At 46.4% G+C, this 21,003-nt stretch overlaps 1 protein-coding gene across 1 annotated transcript in view; it reads right to left on the bottom strand.

Moving 5' to 3' along the window:
• LOC126100808 (glucose dehydrogenase [FAD, quinone]-like) overlaps positions 1 to 21,003 on the bottom strand; it is a 319,968-nt gene that overhangs the window by 91,859 nt on the left and 207,106 nt on the right. Inside the window, exon 3 of the mRNA XM_049911441.1 lies at positions 5,193 to 5,363. Within this exon, the coding sequence (XP_049767398.1) occupies positions 5,193 to 5,363 (171 nt within the window). The remainder of the gene's footprint in view (positions 1 to 5,192; positions 5,364 to 21,003) is intronic.

Below are 21,003 nucleotides of genomic sequence, written 5' to 3' on the forward strand. Positions count from 1 at the left end.
CCACCATTGACCAGACGTTTTCAGTTGGTGAGAGATCTCGGGAATATGCAGTCAAGCATTTTCTGTATCCAGAAAGGCCCGTACAGGACCTGCAACATGCGGTCGTGCATTATCCTGTTAAAATGTAGGGTTTCGCAGGGATCGAATGAAGGGTAGAGCCACGTGTCGTAACACATCTGAAATGTAACGTCCACTGCTCAAAGTGCCGTCAATGCGAACAAAAGGTGACCGAAATGTGTAACCAATGGCACCCCATACCATCACGCCCGGTGTTACACCAGTATGGCGATGGCGAATACACGCTTCCAATGTGCGTTCACCGCGATGTCGCCAAACACGGATGCGACCATCATGATGCTGTAAACAGAACCTGGATTCTGCTATTTGTGCACCCAGGCTCGTCGTTGAGTACACCATCGCAGGCGCTCCGGTCTGTGATGCAGCGTCAAGGGTAACTGCAGTCATGGTCTCCGAGTTGATAGTCCATGCTGCTGCAAACGTCCTTGAACTGTTCGTGTAGATGGTTATTATCTTGTATATGTCCCCATCTGTTGACTCAGGGATCGAGACGTAGCTGCACGATCCGTTACAGCCATGTGGATAAGATGCCTGTCATCTCGACTGCTAGTGATACGAGGCCGTTGGGATCTAGCACGGCGTTCCGTATTACCCTCCTGAACCCACTGATTCCATATTCTGCTAACAGTCATTGGATCTCAACCAACGAGAGCAGCAATTTTGCGATGCGTTAAACCGCAATCGCGCAGTTTTTGTATGAGAAATCGGTTGGAAACTTTCCTCATGTCAGCACGTTGTATGTGTCGCCACCGGCGCCAACCTTGTGTGAATGCTCTGAAAAACTAATCATTTGCATATCACAGCATCTTCTTCCTGTCGGTTAAATTCCACGTCTGTAGCACGTCATATTCGTGGTGTAGCAATTTTAATGGCCAGTAGTGTATTACAGCGAATTATAGGCTTCTAACTTGAGAAAGAAATGTACAAGTTCGTACGACTGGAGCAGCAGACTGTGCGGAAGTGAATCATGTACAGTAGATAAAGTGGGAAAGAGAAGAATCGATGCAGCTGAGATATAATGTCACAGAACGGGACTGAAAACACAGTGAACTGCCAAGTTAAGAAATGAAATACTCTGCTGAATGGGCGAGGAAAGAAACGTATGGAAAACGTTGACAAGGGAAGTGCGTGTACTCGAACGCTCAGAACCTCACGAAATTGTTATTAGAACATAAATTGCTCATACCAAAAACTGTGATTTGAGCCATTCGCGAGCAAAACTACGCGGCTTACCACGGGATACCTTTGAATGGTCACGTATTCAAGGTCCCCGAGAGGAACTTTGGCAGCGCGTAGAAACAAAATATTGATATAAATACCATCAAAAATTCACCGAATAGGACACAAAATATTGGCAGTTTCTTGATATGTACTTTTTTACGTAATATAAGCGCTATGTGAGAAAGGTCGTTGATTTTGTAAGACTTTCATGTAAAAAACCACAAGTAAAGTTTCCAGACGTCACTGTATCCTATACAGTCAACTTTCTGCACGGAAACACACGCTTATGTTACAGTACGGTTGCGATACTGACATACATATATCCTCGTTTGAATTAGTGTGGCGTTTGCTATTGGACTGCTTCAATGCAAAAGTGTAGTTGTATTTGAAAAAGTGGATTTACTCAGATGTATACTGATCCATTTTGCTGTAACCGCTTCATTGAAATCCCATACTTGCAGTTTGAATAGTTGTGCAATACTACCATGTCAGTAGAAATAGTTTTTGTTCAGATAGCATAACTATTTTAATCAAGGGGGAAATAAGATTCGACATTGAAATATGTGTCTTTCTGGTCCTGTTATATCGATATTTTGTTTCTTTCCTCTCTTAGAATTTGAATAGATGATTATTTAAATGGTAAGACGGTCAGTTTTGCACGCGAATAGCTCATACCATTGTTTTTAGGAAGAACGATATATGTTCTAAGAATACTTGCGAGCGGTTCTTAGTGTTCTAGGGCATGCAGTTTCCTTGCGAGGAAGAGACAGGATAACTGGTCATGTGTTAAAAGGTCAGGGAATAACTAGTGTCGTAATAGAAGAAGTCATAGAGAGCAAACCTTGTTGGAGACGTAGAATATACACAACAAACAACTGCAGATGGTGGACGAAGGTGCTGCGCTGGTGCGAAGAGACTGGCACAGAAGAAGAAGAAGTCGCAGGAGATAAAGTCGTGTCACACCGCAACAAACCAGTCAGAAGACTGGTGAGCCAAAGAAATGGAGTTGGATAGTAACGAAATGATTCCTTCCTAGAATAGGAGTATCCCATCTATTAGGTCTACGACTTTGCTTCCGCCGTTTTGTAATAGACGGCAGTAGCGGAAAGTGGGGTTCAGGTGGTTGGCCATAGGTGTAATACAATCAGCTTAGGCATCTGTAAACATACCATTAAAATATTAGTCGATTTGTGATTGCATCATAAGGTTATTCTCGATTAAGTACGTCAACTTACGTACCCATTTCTCGCCATTTGCGGGAAGTTTTAATTTTCTGCTTTAACATGAAGAAATCTGCGGCTGTGGCTCTTAAAATGCTGAGTAAGACCAATGGTTAGAGAACTATTAGTGGAAGAACGTACAGAGAATGTTTTCAACGCCTTAAGAACGGTGATTTTCATGTCGAAGATCGGCATGGCGGGGGAAGACAGAACGTTTTCGTAGCTACTGAGACAGACGAAGACAGTCACAGGACATCATTATCGAAAGCAATTGATGTGTCCGAGCCCAGCACTGAAACACAAACGGCCACAATACACCGATAGACACGTAAAGGTAATTTTGCAGCAGGTCAGTGCTCGACCCAATGTCGCAAAACCCGTCAAAATACACATGGAAACGTAGAAATGAGAAGTCCTATCCCACCCGCCGTATTCTCCATACGTTGCTCTCTCTAACTACCACCTTTTTCGATGATTGGCATACAGTCTGGCTTACCAGCACTTCCGATCATATGAACAAGTGCAAAATTGAATCGATTCATGGATGCCCACAAAAGACGCCCAGTTCTTCCGCCACGGATTCGTATGCAAGGTGGGAGAATGTAGTGGCCAGCGATGGTGTAACACCTCGGTTCAGTTTACAGTGACAAAAGCTATAGAAAGAATAATTTAAATTTAAGTATAGAATTTTTAGAGGGGAAAATAGTGTAGAATCAGAGTTCGGTAACTGCAGATCAAAATTATAGTATATCAGCAAGTAGTTTAACGTCTAAGTACAGCAAAGCCACGGAAGCTCCGTCATGGGGAAGGCAGTGACGTTAAACTCTTGTGATGAAAAACCTACAAAAAAGCCTGATCGTCATTATTGCCGCCCTTTTTTCCTTGATTGTTTCGTTAAACGGCGGGGAACCCGTATCAGTCATCGAGACAATAATTAGATCGGACTTTATCGTGTTAAGATTCACGATAAACTGTTAGAATATCACGGAGATTAAAAGTGATGTAGTGTACGACTCTGACTGTTTGTAGCAACGGAGTATTAAGGGGATTTTAGGACTTTAGTGCTAGACTGGAACTTTACGGACATATAGACTACAGAAACTCAAATTATCTGCTGATACGAGTGAATTCAGAGGTACCGGTATTCAGATATTATCGTGTGGACTTTTGAAAGTGTCGTGTGCCGTTAGTTGCGAATCTGGACGTAAAGCGCGTGCATATCGGCATTTGCAGACTATTTAGATTCCTCCAGGCTAGGAACCTATTAAATAGACCATCATCCATCACCATCTTAATCCTTGAATACAGAGTGAAAGTGAAATAAAAGAGTGTTGTACTTATTTCATTTACCTAGTACTAATCAGTGAGGGTTTTACGGAACCAAAGCTATTCAGCAGTAAGTCAGCACCATCGAGCGGAAAGCGTAGGCATTAACTCACACGCTTACTGAAGTGAACGTCTACGTGTTTTACGGACTGCTTAATATGAACTTTCGTGACTCTTTGACGTCCCCACTCCCTCCGAAAGGTGGCGCAGGCTGTCTTAATTATAAAAGGGGAGAGTTTTAGCCTGCCGAATTACTAAACAAAATGATATTTACAAGACTCGCAGTAACAGTAAAACACGAGGCCCGCACCTCATCGGAGAGTCGTCGCTGTCACGTCGGGAAGTAAAGCCGCAAAACCTACAGACGATACGTATCTACGAGCAGACGTCGACGTGGAGTACCTAAAAACGGAACCACAAGAGAGTTGGGGTCCTCTCCCACCCCCGCCCGCTTCCGCGCCTGTATTCCCACGTCCCACCTGCTCTCCATCTCTCCACCCTCCTTACCCTCTCCCAAGATGGCTTCCGCCAGCTCCCCCTCCCTGATGATGCCCTCCTCCCCTCCATCTACCCCTCCTACCAACTTTTATCTTCCCTCCCTCTTCTTGTGTTTGTTCCTTTGGGCACCCTCCCTCCCTTCTCTCCCCCTTCCCTCCCTTTCTCCCCACTCCTCCCCCGGGCTTCGCCTCCAGCCCTTCCTCCATCTCCTGCTTCCGTCTCCCCCGCCATTGGCATCCTTGCTCACCCCTCTCCCTCCCACTCCCCCTTCTGCCCCTCTTGGCAGGTCCCCGGACTCGTACACGCTCTGTGGACATTCGCGCGCCGGAGATCATCGCCATCGGTGTCTCGCGTGTGTGCCGTCGTTTTGTGTTTTTAGTGTCCACCGTCACGCTCATACGTTCACTTGTGCCATCGGATTCATCAGTGTTACGTGCGCCGTGTCAACATGTTTTCAGTGTCGTTATCGTTGAGTGTGAACGGCTCCGTGTTTTTTTGTATTTCTGTGTCCACTATTTTTGCCCGTCACTGTGTTTATTCTAGATCTCCATTCTGTGTTATATCGTTGTCAACTCTATGGCTGAAGAGCGGCGTAGCATGCCGCTGACAGCCTACCTGATTGTACAGGTATGAAAATAACAATAAAGGGAAAAAAAACAAAGAGTTGGGGATGCTTCAATGAGCAATACTATGCATCTTTTGTTTTGTAAGTTTTTCACAGTAAAGCCCCGAACCTCGAGAAAAAACGGCGGAAGCTAAGTTGTAGATCTAGTAGCAACGGACAGTCGAGTTAGGGCAGACGTTCACTGGGACCTCTTGGCTCGATAGAGCAGCCAGCAGGAGACTTACCGAGGCAGGCGGTGCCCTGGGGCTCCGTCTTGTACTGCCAGTCCAGCTTGCTGAGCTGCAGGTAGGCGGCCAGCACCGGCACGTCGGAGATCTCCGTCTCGTCGCCGCCCGCCTCCACCAGCAGCACCGTCCAGTCGTCCACCTCGCTCAGCCGGTTCGCCAGGACCGCTCCTGGGGCACACACAGTCTCATTTCAGTTCCTCTGTATGATGAGCACTGTTACGAAACGATCCGCTACCTCTAGTTTCTGGTTAACTCTGTTGCGCCACGGTTCCGCTTGGCGAAGTGGACGAGGATTGTGACTGATTCAGAAAAACCGAGTCATAAGGTCGGTGTTGTACAAACGTTCCATCGTTTGACTATCGCTCAGACTCTTGCATGGAGCCATACCAATAGGCATCCCTGGCGTAGAGAAACAACTGAAAGAGTGGGAAACAAAAAAGTCAGGTCTGGCTAGAATTCCATTTCAGTTGCGAATCCCTCAACAGCGCAAAACCCCCAAAAGAATGGATAGAAGAACGGGTGACGCATGTATAAAAGAATGGTACAAGAATGGACCCCCAAAATTACAGGCCGATATTCTTACCATTGGTTTGCTACAGTAATCTTGAATACATAGGTTTTAGAAAGCATCGCTCGTGCGAAACTCAACTTGCTCTTTTCTCACATTACATCCTGCGGAGCCGGCCGCTGTGGCCGAGCGGTTCTAGGCGCAGTCCGGAACCGCGCTGCGGCTACGGTCGCAGGTTCTAACCCTGCCTCGGGCATGGCTGTGTGTGATGTCCTTCAGTTAGTTAGGTTTAAGTAGTTCTAAGTCTAGGAGACTGATGACCTCAGATGTTAAGTCTCATTGTGTTTACAGCCATCTGAACCATTTGAACCTCACAGAGAGCGGACTATGGATGGAGGACAACAGGCAGATTTCATGTTCCCAGATTTCCGAAAAGCATTTGACGCATTGCCCCATGGCAGACTGTTAACAAAGGTACGACCGCACAGAATAGGTTCCCAATATGTGAGTGGCTAGAACCCAGTACGTTGTCCTCAACGGCGAATGTTCGTCAGAGGCAAGAGTGTCGTCACGAGTGTTCCAGGGAAGTGTGATAGGACCGTTATTATTCCTTATACACGTAAATGATTTGATGGACAGGGGGAGCAGCAATCTGCGATTTTTTCCTGGTGATGCTGTGGTGTATAGGATAGTGTCTTCGTTGAGTGACTGTAGGAGGACGGCCAGCCGGTGTGGCCGAGCGGTTCTAGGCGCTACAGTCTGGAACCACCCGACCGCTACGGTCGCAGGTTCGAATCCTGCCTCGGGCATGGATGTGTGTGATGTCCTTAGGTTAGTTAGGTTTAAGTAGTTCTAAGTTCTAGGGGACTGATGACCTCAGAAGTTGTCCCATAGTGCTCAGAACTATTTTTTTGGTAGGAGGACGCAAGATTACTTAGACAAAACTTGTAGTTTGTGGGATGAATGGCAGCTAACTCTAAAGGTTGAAAAATGAAAGTTAACGCAGATGAGTAGGAAAAACAAACCTGTAATGTCCGAATACAGCGTTTGTAGTGTCCCACTTCACACGATCATGTTGTTTAAATATCTGGGCGTAACGCTGCAAAGCTATATGAAATGTAACAAGCATGTGAGGATTGTGTTAGGGAAGGTGAATGGTCGACATTGCTTAGTTGGGGAAAATTTAGGAAAGTGTGGTTGATCTATAAAGAAGACCTTATGTAGGACAGTAGTACGACCCATTCCTTAGCTCTGCTCGAGTGTTTGGGACCCGCACCAGATCAGATTAAAGGAAGACATCGAATGAATTCACAGGCAGGCTGTTAGACTTGGTACCGGTCGGTTCAAACAACATGCAAATCTGAGGGATGATTTGGGAACTCAGATAAGAATCCCTGATGAGAAGGCGACGTTCTTTCCGAGAAACGTTAATGAGATACTTTAGAGAACCAACATTTGAAGATGACTGCAGAACGATTCTTCTGCCTCCAAAATGCATTTCATATAAGGGCCACAAAGATGAGATATGAGAAATTACGAGTCATACGGAGGCATATAAACCGTCGGTTTTTACTCGCTCAGTTTGCGAGTGCAAAAGTAAAGAAAATGACTAGTAATCGTACAGGTTACCCTCAGCCACGCACGGTATGGTGGCTTGCGGAGTATGTATGTAGATGTAGATGCGTTGCGGGACACCTCAACATCTACGTCGGTGCACTGGCGCAAGAATACGTATTCAGTACACAGACATAGCGTAGTCGCCACCTAGTGCTTCTGAAAGGACAAATAGTGACCCTATTACAGTGCTACCGGGGCTGTAGAGTTGCTGTTATGACGGGAAAACTAGACCACTGGTGTCGTGGTTGCTCAATGGTCTGGCCTCACCCCCTGAATTGATGAGCAAAACCGCTATTGCCTCAGAAATGTTAGTGGACCTGGCTAGATGTATACATCGCCAAATCCGGAGTCTTAGTCCTGGCCGGCCGATTGTCATTAGGCAAGGTCCGTACCAGTATTCGAGCCAAAATGAGCCAGCAAGATGTCACTAACAGACCTTGTCTTCAGTAACAGACTTCGCTGTCTGCTTGCTCCTTCCTGGTGGTCTGGGATTCGAGCCTGATCCATCTAGCTGGGCATGCACTGCTGCTGTTCAATATCGTCCTGCCGGCCGCAACCCACCACCGTCATCAAAGCTGGGGACTGCGTTTTGATCCCGTCCGGCCCAGAACATTTCGTGCTGAGCCACAGGGACTGACCAGATGCCAAGGGCATAACGCATTGTCCTTCGCACACTGCCATACAGTGTGAGTGTACTTATTTGTACAAGGTGGTTTTCCAAGAGTAAATGGAAAGTGTAAATGGGACGTGTGGGCTCGTAAGGTAATGTGAATTAAAAATTTACTTCAGCGCGACTTCAATATTTGAATTAGAAAAACAACTGTGTCATTAAAGAGCTCAAATTACATTTTAAGCTTCAAGTGTGTGTCTCTTCAGACAAATTTGTCAGTTACTACCACATGGAGGCAAGCTTAGGGTGCGGAAACCATACGCCTATTTCCCAAAAGATTTCTGCTTGTTCAGAAGTAAGCGGGTGAGGCAGCACCTTCCTGAGCAAATGGATGAAGAGAACTCAGTGGCCGTGTGTTAACTTATACAAGAGTCACTCTAAAAGAACTGTACAATGCTCTTTTTTTACATCAGGTTTATTTCAGATACCTTCGGTACTTTTACAGTGTGTTGATACATTCTTGAAAGACAGAATGTCTCCTTCAGCTGTCTTACGCCACCCCGATACTAAGACCGATATACCTGGGTGGTGTAAGTCAGAACCAGCACGTTTGAACTACTATAACACTGCACGTTGCTTGAAGCGCACATCAAATGCAAGAGACACCTTGATGGAGTACTATGACAATGTAATTTGTGGAAACAGTTTAAATTGGAGCACAAGCGAGAAGAGTGTTTCTATGACTTCCACGAGTAGCAAAGATGTGGAATAAAGGTGGGATTTTTGAAAATAAGTGTTGTGCATTTCTTTTGGAGTGACCCTCGTATTATGTTAAGTCCATAGCACGTGGTCACCATTTGAATATACCAAATCACTTCAGTGGGCGCTTGGAATGAAAGTCTGACTCCAAGAAATACTTGCTTCCTTTGAGATCAGGCTACCTTGCCCAAACAGTCTTATCTAACTTCACGCTAAGGTCCACATGGCTATCGTGAAGCGTCTACCAACCAGTGATACTTTAACCATGAATCTGATATCAAAAGAATGACTCGCAAGATTACCACTATTTTCTAATCATACAATCTAAGACAAAAGAAAATACGTCGCACAAAGAAGGAATTACCTGAATGGGGCTGGCATCGGTAGATGTAACATACATGTACACATAAACAAATGATTACAATTTCAGACAAATTGGAGGTATTATTCAAGAGAAAGAGCTTCACAAATTGAGCAAGTCAGTAACACGATGATCTATCTTCGGCCCTTATGTAAGCAGTCACTCGGCTTGAAATTGACATCTTGAGGGATATCGTGCCAAATTCTGTCCAACTGGTGCATTAGTTGTCAGAATCCCGAGTCGGTTGGAAGGCCCTTCCCATAATACGAGGGTAATCCCAAAAATAAGGTCTCCTATTTTTTTATAAGTACATAGACCTGTCTATTTGTACAATGGTTTACATTAATTTACAGCTTGAACATTTACCTATTTTTCGACATAATCATTATTTCTGTCGATGCATTTTTGTAGACGCTGTGGCAGTTTTTGTATGCCCATGTCATACCAGCTCGCCGCCATGCTGTTCAGAAAGTTATGAACTTCTTCTTTCACTTCGTCGTCGGAGCTGAATCGCTTTCCGGCCAATGCTTTTTTAACTTAGGGAGCAGGTGATAGTGACTGGGTGCCAAGTCAGCACTATAGGGTGGGTAGGTGTTGCAGGAGAGCAACGGTTTGCCGAGGGATGTGTGGGCAAGCGTTGTCATGGAAAATGTGTACGCCCTTGCTCAACATTCCTCTTCTCCGGTTCTGAATTGCCCGTTTGAGTTTTTTCAGAGACTCACAGTACCTGTCAGTGTTAATTGTGGTCCCAGTGGGCATAAAGTCGACCAACAACGCCCCTTACCGATCAAAAAAAAAAAAAAAAAAAAAAAAAAAAAAAAAAAAAAAAAAAAAAAAAAAAAAAGGTTGTCATGACTTCACTGGCAAACTGTGTTTGTTTGAGCTTCCGCGGCTTTGGCGAAGAAGGATGCCACCACTGGCGTGATTGTTGCTTGGTCTGAGGTGTAAAGTGGTATGGCCAGGCTTCGTCACCCGTGACAACTGAGTCCAGAAAGTTGTCCTGTTCGGCTGAAAGGCGGTGAAGAAATGTGCGGGAAGCATCAACTCGTTGCCGCATGTGGTCCTCCGTCAGCGTGCGTGGCACCCATCTTGAGCACACTTTCCGGTAGTTCAATTTTTCCGTTAAAATTCTATGAGCGGTTCTTCGGGAAACCTCAGGAACCAACGTGAAGAGATCATCCAGGGCGATCCGCCGATCTTCACGCATGCTTTGCTCAACCTTCAACACTCTCTCCTCAGAAATTGACGCTCTCCCGCTCCTTTGTTCGTCGTGGATTTCGGTCTGACCAGCTGCAAACTCTCTACACCACTTACAAACATTTTTGACATCCATGCACGACTCACCATACACGTCCGTCAATTGGCGATGGATTTTAATCGGCGCAGTGCCCTTTGCGTTCAAAAACCGAATAACTGCGCGCAACTCGCACTTGGCGGTAACATCCAACGGGAGCTCCATTCTCAACGGCTGCCAAGCCAAGACTGAGCGTCTCAGCGTGGAGTGCGCATGTTTACACACAGTGCGTGAAGCATTCTTCATAACAGTGTGACCAACTGCCACACAAACAGAGTTCTGTACTTATAAAAAAAAAGCGAGCTTACTTTTAGGATTATCCTCGTACTCCAAACGTTGTTGGTAAGAGATCTGGTGACCATGCTGGCCAAGGTAGGCTTTGGTAAGCCCGAAGACAAGCAGTAGAAACTCTCGCCAATTTAGGAAGGCATTATCTTGCTGAAAAGTTAGCTCAGGATGGCCTTGCATGAAGAGCAACAAAACAGGGGGTAGAATATCGTCGAGTACCGCTGTGCTGTAAGTGTGCCGCGGATGAGGTCCTGCTATAGAATGAAATGGCATTCCAGATGATCACTCACGGTTGTGGCGCCGTATGGCACGCGACAGGCAAGTTGGTATCCCAGCGCTGTCGTTTGCATCTCCAGACATGTCCTCGCTGGTCGATGGGACTCAGTTCGAAGCGGGAATTGTATACCAGTCAGTGAGGTTCCATACCATGATGACCAGCAAAGACGTGTCTGGAGACGCCCCAGCAGCGATGAGTTACCAACATGACCGTCACCCGCCATACGGACCGACAATCAGGAGCGATGATCTCGGGTGCAATTTATTTTAATAGCAAGACCCCTTTGGTTGTCATCCGCGGCATTTGTCAACCGTGACACCCTTAGAGCACAGCGTACGTCGACGGAATTCTACGCCCCATTTTGTTGCCCTTCATGCAAGCCATCCTGGGCTTACAGTTCAGCAAGATAATGCCCTTCCGCACACGGCGAGAGTTTTTACTGTTCGTGCTTGTGCTTGCCAAACCATATCTTGGTCAGCAAGGTTGCCAGATCTCCACCAATTGAGAACTTTTGGAGCGTTATTGGCAGGGCCCTCCAACCAGCTCGAGTTTTTTTTTTTTAATCTGACGCAGTAATTGGACAGAATTTGGCACGAGAAGACATCCAGTCAATGTCTAGGCGAATAACTGCTTGCATAAGGGCCAGAAGTGGACCAGCATGTACTGACTTGCTCACTTTTTCTGAAGTTCTAATCATTTGTTTGTCTGAACATCTTACGTCATATCTACTGATTTCTGTGCCATTCGGATAATTCCTTCGTGGTGCATAGTACTTTTTTGTCGTAGAGTGTATTACAAAATACAAGAGATAGTGACACGCGCAAAGGCGTCCACACATTTTACCACATTCACCACGCAGAGGGCAGCCAGAACATTGCTAGCAGCCAGTCCACTATAGTAAAATGTCGAGAGGTGGGCCAGAAATCACGTATTTGTTACAAATCACAATGAGTGAGAAGTCGTAGTTTTCACAGTAACAACTTTAAGGTATCTGGCTGTGATTTCAACCACAATTAGATGTCGCAAGTAGCAACTAAAAGTAGCATTGAACGTTCAGCGCCGTTTATTGGCCGACGTTCCTACTTCGTTCTAGGGACCTTACGTCTCTTACTTTGATGTATAAATTATTTACGTCGAAGAAATGAACCAAGAAGCTAATTTGTTCTGAGGAAAGTTTCACACATGTTTACCAGGCAACAGCACTTGTATGTTACGCCCCCCCCCCCCCTCCCCAAAATTTAGGCTGTGTAGCGTAGCCCGAAGTCTAGGTTATGTTGAAAGAAGGTAATTTGGTTGAGAGTTCGTAAAGCCAACGTATGTGAATGACCCATAGCATAACCTAATGTTAACGTTCATGCCATATTTAAGCACACTGAAAGCAACTTTTATCATAAAATATATAACTGCACGGTAAATTTAGAAAATGTTTATTATATAACGGACGAGGCTCCGACTAATACCTTTGATGCGTGTTGTACACATTATATACATATATCGCACGGAAAATACGGGGGAAGAGGGGGGGTGGAGGTCCACTACGGTAGTTTTAACAAATATTGAACCGTAGTGTATTCACAAGATGGATTTTTGCAACATTGCACAGTTAAACTATTATATGTATCTTCAAGTACCGCACTTCAACTATTCCCGGCGTCAGATTTTAATTAGAAGCCCCGTACTTGCCACTCTTCTCACTTACATATAATTAAACTTGGGGTAATATGTCTATCGAGCATGTATGGGATAGATTGACAAGGGCTGTTTATGAACATGACCCGCCAACCATTCTGAGGGAATGAGACAATCGGGACCAACAGTGCCTTGATGAAATGGTTCAAATGGCTCTAAAAACTATGGGACTTATCATCTGAGGTCATCAGACTCCTAGAACTTAGAACTACGTAAACCTAACTATCCTAAGGACATCACACACATCCATGCCCGAGGCAGGATTCGAACCTGCGACCGTAGCAGAAGCGCGGTTCCTGACTGAAGCGCCTAGAACCCCTCGGCCACGTGCCTTGACGAACTTGTTGATAGTATGCCACGACGAATACAAGTCACTGCAAGACTTGCTACTGGGTATTAGAGGTACCGGTGTGTATAGCAATCTGGAGCACCACCTCTGAAGGTCTCGCTGTATGGTGATACAACATGCAATGTGTGGTTTTCATGAACAATAAAAAGGGCGGAAATGATGTTTATGTTGTTCTCTATTCCAGTTTTTTGTACAGGTTCCGGAGCTCTCGGAACCGAGGTGATAAAAAACTTTCTCTAATGTGTGTTTTATATCTGTTAGATGATGCTAGCCAATTTTGTTCATGTCTACTGACGATGCCACTTTGGTTTAATCACATTAGGATAATGTCCGTTATAATTAGATCTGAAGATGATCGTTGTGGAACGAAATTGATAGCCTGACGACAATTTTGTTTGCGGCCATAGTCTGCAATTAAAGAAACAAATTCTGTACTTCTTGTTTTTATCTGGGAGTAAGTCGCAGTTTGTATGGCAGAAAAGAAATTTCACTGATAAAGATGCAAAGTCAAGAATTCTTCATCTTGGTCTCGTAAATCCTGTAATCGTCTGACATCACGCTTCATGCTTTTTTATGTTTAACGTAAAGCTAAAAGTAAAAAAAGCTTCGTTATCGCGAAAAACCCCTTAGCTCGCGAGATGTCGTCTATCACTCCGCTAATTTTCGAACTCGCTCTCCAAGGATCAGTTCTGGCGGAATGCGTCTACACTCCTGGAAATGGAAAAAAGAACACATTGACACCGGTGTGTCAGACCCACCATACTTGCTCCGGACACTGCGAGAGGGCTGTACAAGCAATGATCACACGCACGGCACAGCGGACACACCAGGAACCGCGGTGTTGGCCGTCGAATGGCGCTAGCTGCGCAGCATTTGTGCACCGCCGCCGTCAGTGTCAGCCAGTTTGCCGTGGCATACGGAGCTCCATCGCAGTCTTTAACACTGGTGGCATGCCGCGACAGCGTGGACGTGAACCGTATGTGCAGTTGACGGACTTTGAGCGAGGGCGTATAGTGGGCATGCGGGAGGCCGGGTGGACGTACCGCCGAATTGCTCAACACGTGGGGCGTGAGGTCTCCACAGTACATCGATGTTGTCGCCAGTTGTCGGCGGAAGGTGCACGTGCCCGTCGACCTGGGACCGGACCGCAGCGACGCACGGATGCACGCCAAGACCGTAGGATCCTACGCAGTGCCGTAGGGGACCGCACCGCCACTTCCCAGCAAATTAGGGACACTCTTGCTCCTGGGGTATCGGCGAGGACCATTCGCAACTGTCTCCATGAAGCTGGGCTACGGTCCCGCACACCGTTAGGCCGTCTTCCGCTCACGCCCCAACATCGTGCAGCCCGCCTCCAGTGGTGTCGCGACAGGCGTGAATGGAGGGACGAATGGAGACGTGTCGTCTTCAGCGATGAGAGTCGCTTCTGCCTTGGTGCCAATGATGGTCGTATGCGTGTTTGGCGCCGTGCAGGTGTGCGCCACAATCAGGACTGCATACGACCGAGGCACACAGGGCCAACACCCGGCATCATGGTGTGGGGAGCGATCTCCTACACTGGCCGTACACCACTGGTGATCGTCGAGGGGACACTGAATAGTGCACGGTACATCCAAACCGTCATCGAACCCATCGTTCTACCATTCCTAGACCGGCAAGGGAACTTGCTGTTCCAACAGGACAATGCACGTCCGCATGTATCCCGTGCCACCCAACGTGCTCTAGAAGGTGTAAGTCAACTACCCTGGCCAGCAAGATCTCCGGATCTGTCCCCCATTGAGCATGTTTGGGACTGGATGAAGCGTCGTCTCACGCGGTCTGCACGTCCAGCACGAACGCTGGTCCAACTGAGGCGCCAGGTGGAAATGGCATGGCAAGCCTCTCTCACATTACGTTTACGCCTATTGTTAAAAAAGTCACACTGTTTTTGATTTTGTGCAATAAAGAGTAAAATACCGGAATAAAATCAACAATAAATATTTAATCAATACTTATATAGTTGTAAAAATAAATCCATATATATTTTAAAAAAGTGTGTGTGTGTGTGTGTGTGTGTGTGTGTGTGTGTGTGTTCCACACCTCCTCCAAATTCACAAGTCCGATTTCAATCAGACTTTTCAGCCAAATTCCTTACTGTCAGACAACAACCACTATGGGGTTAAGAACCACTTACCTATCATAGTTCAGGGGGTATGACATCATAAACACTGAGATGGGTGAAAAACTGGCGCATTCTGCATGACGTTTAAATCTGTTACCGTGTTTCTTTTCCAATAACTATTTGCGACACATTTTCAGACAATATCCACATATGCCGCTGAATGTACATACAAAATTATATCGTTGCATGACACATAGATCAGAGATATGACGTTATAAACACTGTGATGAGTGAAAAACAGCTGCATCATGTGTACCGTTTTGGTTGGTTGATTTGGGAGAGGGGACCAAACAGCGAGGTCATCGGTCCCACCGGATTACGGAAGGATGGGAAAGGTAGTCGGCCGTGCCCTGTCCAAGGAATTACCCCGACATTTGCCTGAAGCGATTGAGGGAAATCACGGAAAACCTGAATCAGGATGGCCAGACGCGGGTTTTAACCGTCGTCCTCCAGAAGGCGAGTCCAGTATGCTAACCACTGCGCCACCTCGCTCGGTGCATAACGTTTTAACGTAACGTATTACTTCTTTGCTACTAACTCTAATTACCAGATATTTCGCTGATGGTATCCATATATGTCGCTGAATGTACGAGGGTGAGCCAAATGAAAACCTTAAATATTTTTTTAAATATTATTTATTGTGCAGAAGTATTACAAAGCTGAATCACTTTCCAACATAATCTCCCCCACGTTCATGCAAGTCCTCCAGCACTTACAGAGTGTATAAATTCCTTTAGAAAAAAATTCTTTTGGTAGTCCGCGCAACCACTCATGCACCACGTGGCGTACTTCTGCATCAGAACGGAACTTCTTTCCTCCCACTGCGTCTTTGAGTGGTCCAAACATATGGAAATCACTTGGGGCAAGGTCTGGTGAGTATGGTGGATGAGGAAGACACTCAAAATGCAGGTCTGTGATTGTTGCTGTTGTACGGGCAGTGTGGGGCCTTGCATTGTCATGTTGCAAAAGGACACCTGCTGACAGCAATCTACGTCGCTTTGATCTGATTGCAGGCCGCAGATGATTCTTTAGGAGATCTGTGTATGATGCACTGGTGGCAGTGGTCCCTCTAGGCATGCAATGCTCCAAAATGACGCCTTTTTCGTCCCAAAAGAGAGTCATCATAACCTTCCATGCTGAGGGTTCTCTTCGAAACTTCTTTTGTTTTGGTGATGAGGAATGGCGCCATTCCTTGATCACTCTCTTCGTTTCCGGTTGGTGAAAGTGAACTCAGGTTTCGTCCCCAGTAACGATTCTTGCAAGGAAACCATCACCTTCTCGTTCAAAGTGCCGAAGAAGTTCTTCACAAGCATCAACACGTCGTTCTCTTATTTCAGGAGTCAGCTGTCGTGACACCCCTCTCGCAGACACTTTGTGGATCTGGAGCACATCATGCACAATATGGTGTGCTAACCCACGACTAATCTGTAAACATGCTGCAGTGTCATTCAGTGTCACTCTGCGGTTTTCCTTCACTATGGCTTCAACTGCTGCAATATTCCGTGGTGTCACAACTCGTTGTGCCTGACCTGGACTAGGAGCGTTTTCCTCTGAAGTCACACCATTTGCGAACTTCCTACTCCATTCGTAGACTTGCTGCTGTGACAAACATGCATCACCGTACTGAACCTTCATTCTTCGATGAATTTCAATAGGTTTCACACCTTCACTACGCAAAAACCGAATAACAGAACGCTGTCCTTCCCTGGTGCAAGTCGCAAGTGGGGCGGCCATTTTTATACCGATATTGCGACGGTATGTGTGCATCTGCACTATGCTGCCACCTACAAGCCATTCTGCACGCAGTTTGTAGCACGTTTACCAACTTACAGGATGACGGCGCGAAATTTCGATTTGTTACTACAAATTTAAGGTCTTCATTTGACTCACCCTCGTACCTACACAAATACTTCAGTTTACGACACGTAGTTCAACAGATATGACATTATGAACACTGAGATACGTGAAAAAAGCCATTCTTGACTACTAAGACATTTCTACAATCAAGTCAGCTTCAGGAAAATCCGTGACATCTGTCAGAGCTTTGGACAGGTTTCATCTTCGAAGCGCAAACGGCTGTGGGCGAGTACGATAGTCGTCTGTAGAGCTATGAAGAGGCGTTGCCATGGAGACGTTTACAAAATTTCGTGGTACACACGCGAAGTGCCCAGCGAACTGAAACTGTCTGGAATCACGTTTTTTAATTTGAATACTGTACTTATAAATATGCACATCATGCATATTCATTTGTACGACTGTTTGATAATTACAACGTGTGAAAATGAAAAAATGATGTTTTTTCGATACTTCTCTACAAACACAGTTCTTTTTTTTGTTTTCATTTGCAACAGAAAATTGGTAGAATTAATACCCGGACAATGCCTGATTTGTCAGATAATGTTATATACACTGACAGAAAAAAATCACGACGCTAAGACGGAGCTGTGCGGCATAAACGAAAGTTGATAAGCGTGTTTCTACATCTTAAAGATGATGTCTGTTTAAATTTCGCACCAGTCGCAAAAGAGCGGTGCTAGAAGCGCCATTATGAGGATGAAAATTAGATTTGCTTGAAATACACGCTGTAACGGTCGTGAGCGTTAGTTACCTTTTAGACTGGACGTGGTGGGTTGATGTTAGTCTAGAAACCTTTTAAGACGACGAAATCGCCATTATCAGCACTTGAGAATGAACTAGGTCGTGTAATAGGGCTACGAAAAGCTGGATGTTCCTTCTGCGATACTGAAGAAAGACTCGGCAGGAATGTAGCGACTGTACATGATTGCTGGCAGCGGTGGTCACGAGAATGTACACTCGCAAGAAGACCGGGCTTTGGACGGCCACGTGGCACTACCGAGAGGGAAGACCATCGTGTTCGGTGTATGGCTCTGGTGCATCCTACTGCATCTGAACCAGCAATCTGAGCAGTAGTTGTGCACCATAGTGACACTACTAACTGTTCCAAATCGTTTGCTTCGAGGACAGCTCCGAGCCAGACGCCCTGCAGTATGCGTTTCACTGACCTCAAACCACCGCCATTTGGAACTTCAAAAGAGCAAAGCGAGAGCTCATTGGAGGGAAAGGTGAACGTGTATTGTGTTTTCTGATGAAAAAGGTTCTGCCTCGGCGCCAGTGATAGCCGTGTGTTGGTTAGAAGGAAGCCAGCTGGGGGTCTGCAACCAGCCTGTATGTGTGCTCCACACACTGGACTTAGAGCCTGCAGCTATTGTCGTTGATGCGATTTCGTGTCACATCGGAGGCACCCTCGCGGTTATCCTACGCATCCTGACTGTTAATTTGTACGTTAATCTAGTGATATGAGTTATTGTGCTGACAAGTGCGAGAATTATCGCACAATCAGCTTAACAGCTCATGCATCGAAGCTGCTTACAAGAATAATATACAGAAGAATGGAAAAGAAAATTGAGAATGCGCTAGGTGACGATCAGTTTGGCTTTAGGAAAAGTAAAGGGACGAGAGAGGCAATTCTGACGTTACGGCTAATAATGGAAGCAAGGCTAAAGAAAAATGAAGACCCTTTCATAGGATTTGTCGACCTGGAAAAAGCGTTAGACAACGTAAAGTGGTGCAAAATGTTCGAAATTCTGAAAAAAAGAGGTGTAAGCTATAGGAACAGACGGGTCATATACACTCCTGGAAATTGAAATAAGAACACCGTGAATTCATTGTCCCAGGAAGGGGAAACTTTATTGACACATTCCTGGGGTCAGATACATCACATGATCACACTGACAGAACCACAGGCACATAGACACAGGCAACAGAGCATGCACAATGTCGGCACTAGTACAGTGTATATCCACCTTTCGCAGCAACGCAGGCTGCTATTCTCCCATGGAGAAGATTGTAGAGATGCTGGATGTAGTCCTGTGGAACAGCTTGCCATGCCATTTCCACCTGGCGCCTCAGTTGGACCAGCGTTCGTGCTGGACGTGCAGACCGCGTGAGACGACGCTTCATCCAGTCCCAAACATGCTCAATGGGGGACAGATCCGGAGATCTTGCTGGCCAGGGTAGTTGACTTACACCTTCTAGAGCACGTTGGGTGGCACGGGATACATGCGGACGTGCATTGTCCTGTTGGAACAGCAAGTTCCCTTGCCGGTCTAGGAATGGTAGAACGATGGGTTCGATGACGGTTTGGATGTACCGTGCACTATTCAGTGTCCCCTCGACGATCACCAGTGGTGTACGGCCAGTGTAGGAGATCGCTCCCCACACCATGATGCCGGGTGTTGGCCCTGTGTGCCTCGGTCGTATGCAGTCCTGATTGTGGCGCTCACCTGCACGGCTCCAAACACGCATACGCCCATCATTGGCACCAAGGCAGAAGCGACTCTCATCGCTGAAGACGACACGTCTCCATTCGTCCCTCCATTCACGCCTGTCGCGACACCACTGGAGGCGGGCTGCACGATGTTGGGGCGTGAGCGGAAGACGGCCTAACGGTGTGCGGGACCGTAGCCCAGCTTCATGGAGACGGTTGCGAATGGTCCTCGCCGATACCCCAGGAGCAAGAGTGTCCCTAATTTGCTGGGAAGTGGCGGTGCGGTCCCCTACGGCACTGCGTAGGATCCTACGGTCTTGGCGTGCATCCGTGCGTCGCTGCGGTCCGGTCCCAGGTCGACGGGCACGTGCACCTTCCGCCGACCACTGGCGACAACATCGATGTACTGTGGAGACCTCACGCCCCACGTGTTGAGCAATTCGGCGGTACGTCCACCCGGCCTCCCGCATGCCCACTATACGCCCTCGCTCAAAGTCCGTCAACTGCACATACGGTTCACGTCCACGCTGTCGCGGCATGCTACCAGTGTTAAAGACTGCGATGGAGCTCCGTATGCCACGGCAAACTGGCTGACACTGACGGCGGCGGTGCACAAATGCTGCGCAGCTAGCGCCATTCGACGGCCAACACCGCGGTTCCTGGTGTGTCCGCTGTGCCGTGCGTGTGATCATTGCTTGTACAGCCCTCTCGCAGTGTCCGGAGCAAGTATGCTGGGTCTGACACACCGGTGTCAATGTGTTCTTTTTTCCATTTCCAGGAGTGTACAATATGTACAACAACCAAGAGGGAATAATAAGAGTGGACGATCCAGAACGAAGTGCTCGTATTAAGAAGGGTGTAAGACAAGGCTGTAGCCTTTCGCCCCTACTCTTCAATCTGTACATCGAGAAAGCAATGATGGAAATAAAAAAAAGGTTCAGGAGTGGAATTAAAATACAAGGTGAAAGGATATCAATGATACGATTCGCTGATGACATTGCTATCCTAGAGTGAAGAAGAATTAAATGATCTGCTGAATGGAATGAACAGTCTAATGAGTACACAGTATGGTTTGAGAGTAAATCGGAGAAAGACGAAGGTAATGAGAAGTAGTAGAAATGAGATTAGCGAGAAACTTAACATCAGGATTGATGGACACGAAGTCAATGAAGTTAAGGAATTCTGCTACCTAGGCAGTAAAATAACCAATGACGGACGGAGCAAGGAGGACATCAAAAGCAGACTCGCTATGGCAAAAAAGGCATTTCTGGCCAAGAGAAGTCTACTAATATCAAATACCGGCCTTAATTTGAGGAAGAAATTTCTGAGGATGTACGTCTGGAGTACGGCATTGTATGGTAGTGAAACATGGACTGTGGGAAAACCGGAACAGAAGAGAATAGAAGCATTTGAGATGTGGTGCTATAGGCGAATGTTGAAAATTAGGTGGACTGATAAGGTAACGAATGAGGAGGTTCTACGCAGAATCGGAGAGGAAAGGAATATGTGGAAAACACTGATAAGGAGAAGGGACAGGATGATAGGACATCTGCTGAGACATGAGGGAATTACTTCCATGGTACTAGAGGGAGCTGTAGAGGGCGAAA

Source organism: Schistocerca cancellata, chromosome 9, assembly GCF_023864275.1.
Source record: "Schistocerca cancellata isolate TAMUIC-IGC-003103 chromosome 9, iqSchCanc2.1, whole genome shotgun sequence".
NCBI classification, from domain to species: domain Eukaryota; kingdom Metazoa; phylum Arthropoda; class Insecta; order Orthoptera; family Acrididae; genus Schistocerca; species Schistocerca cancellata.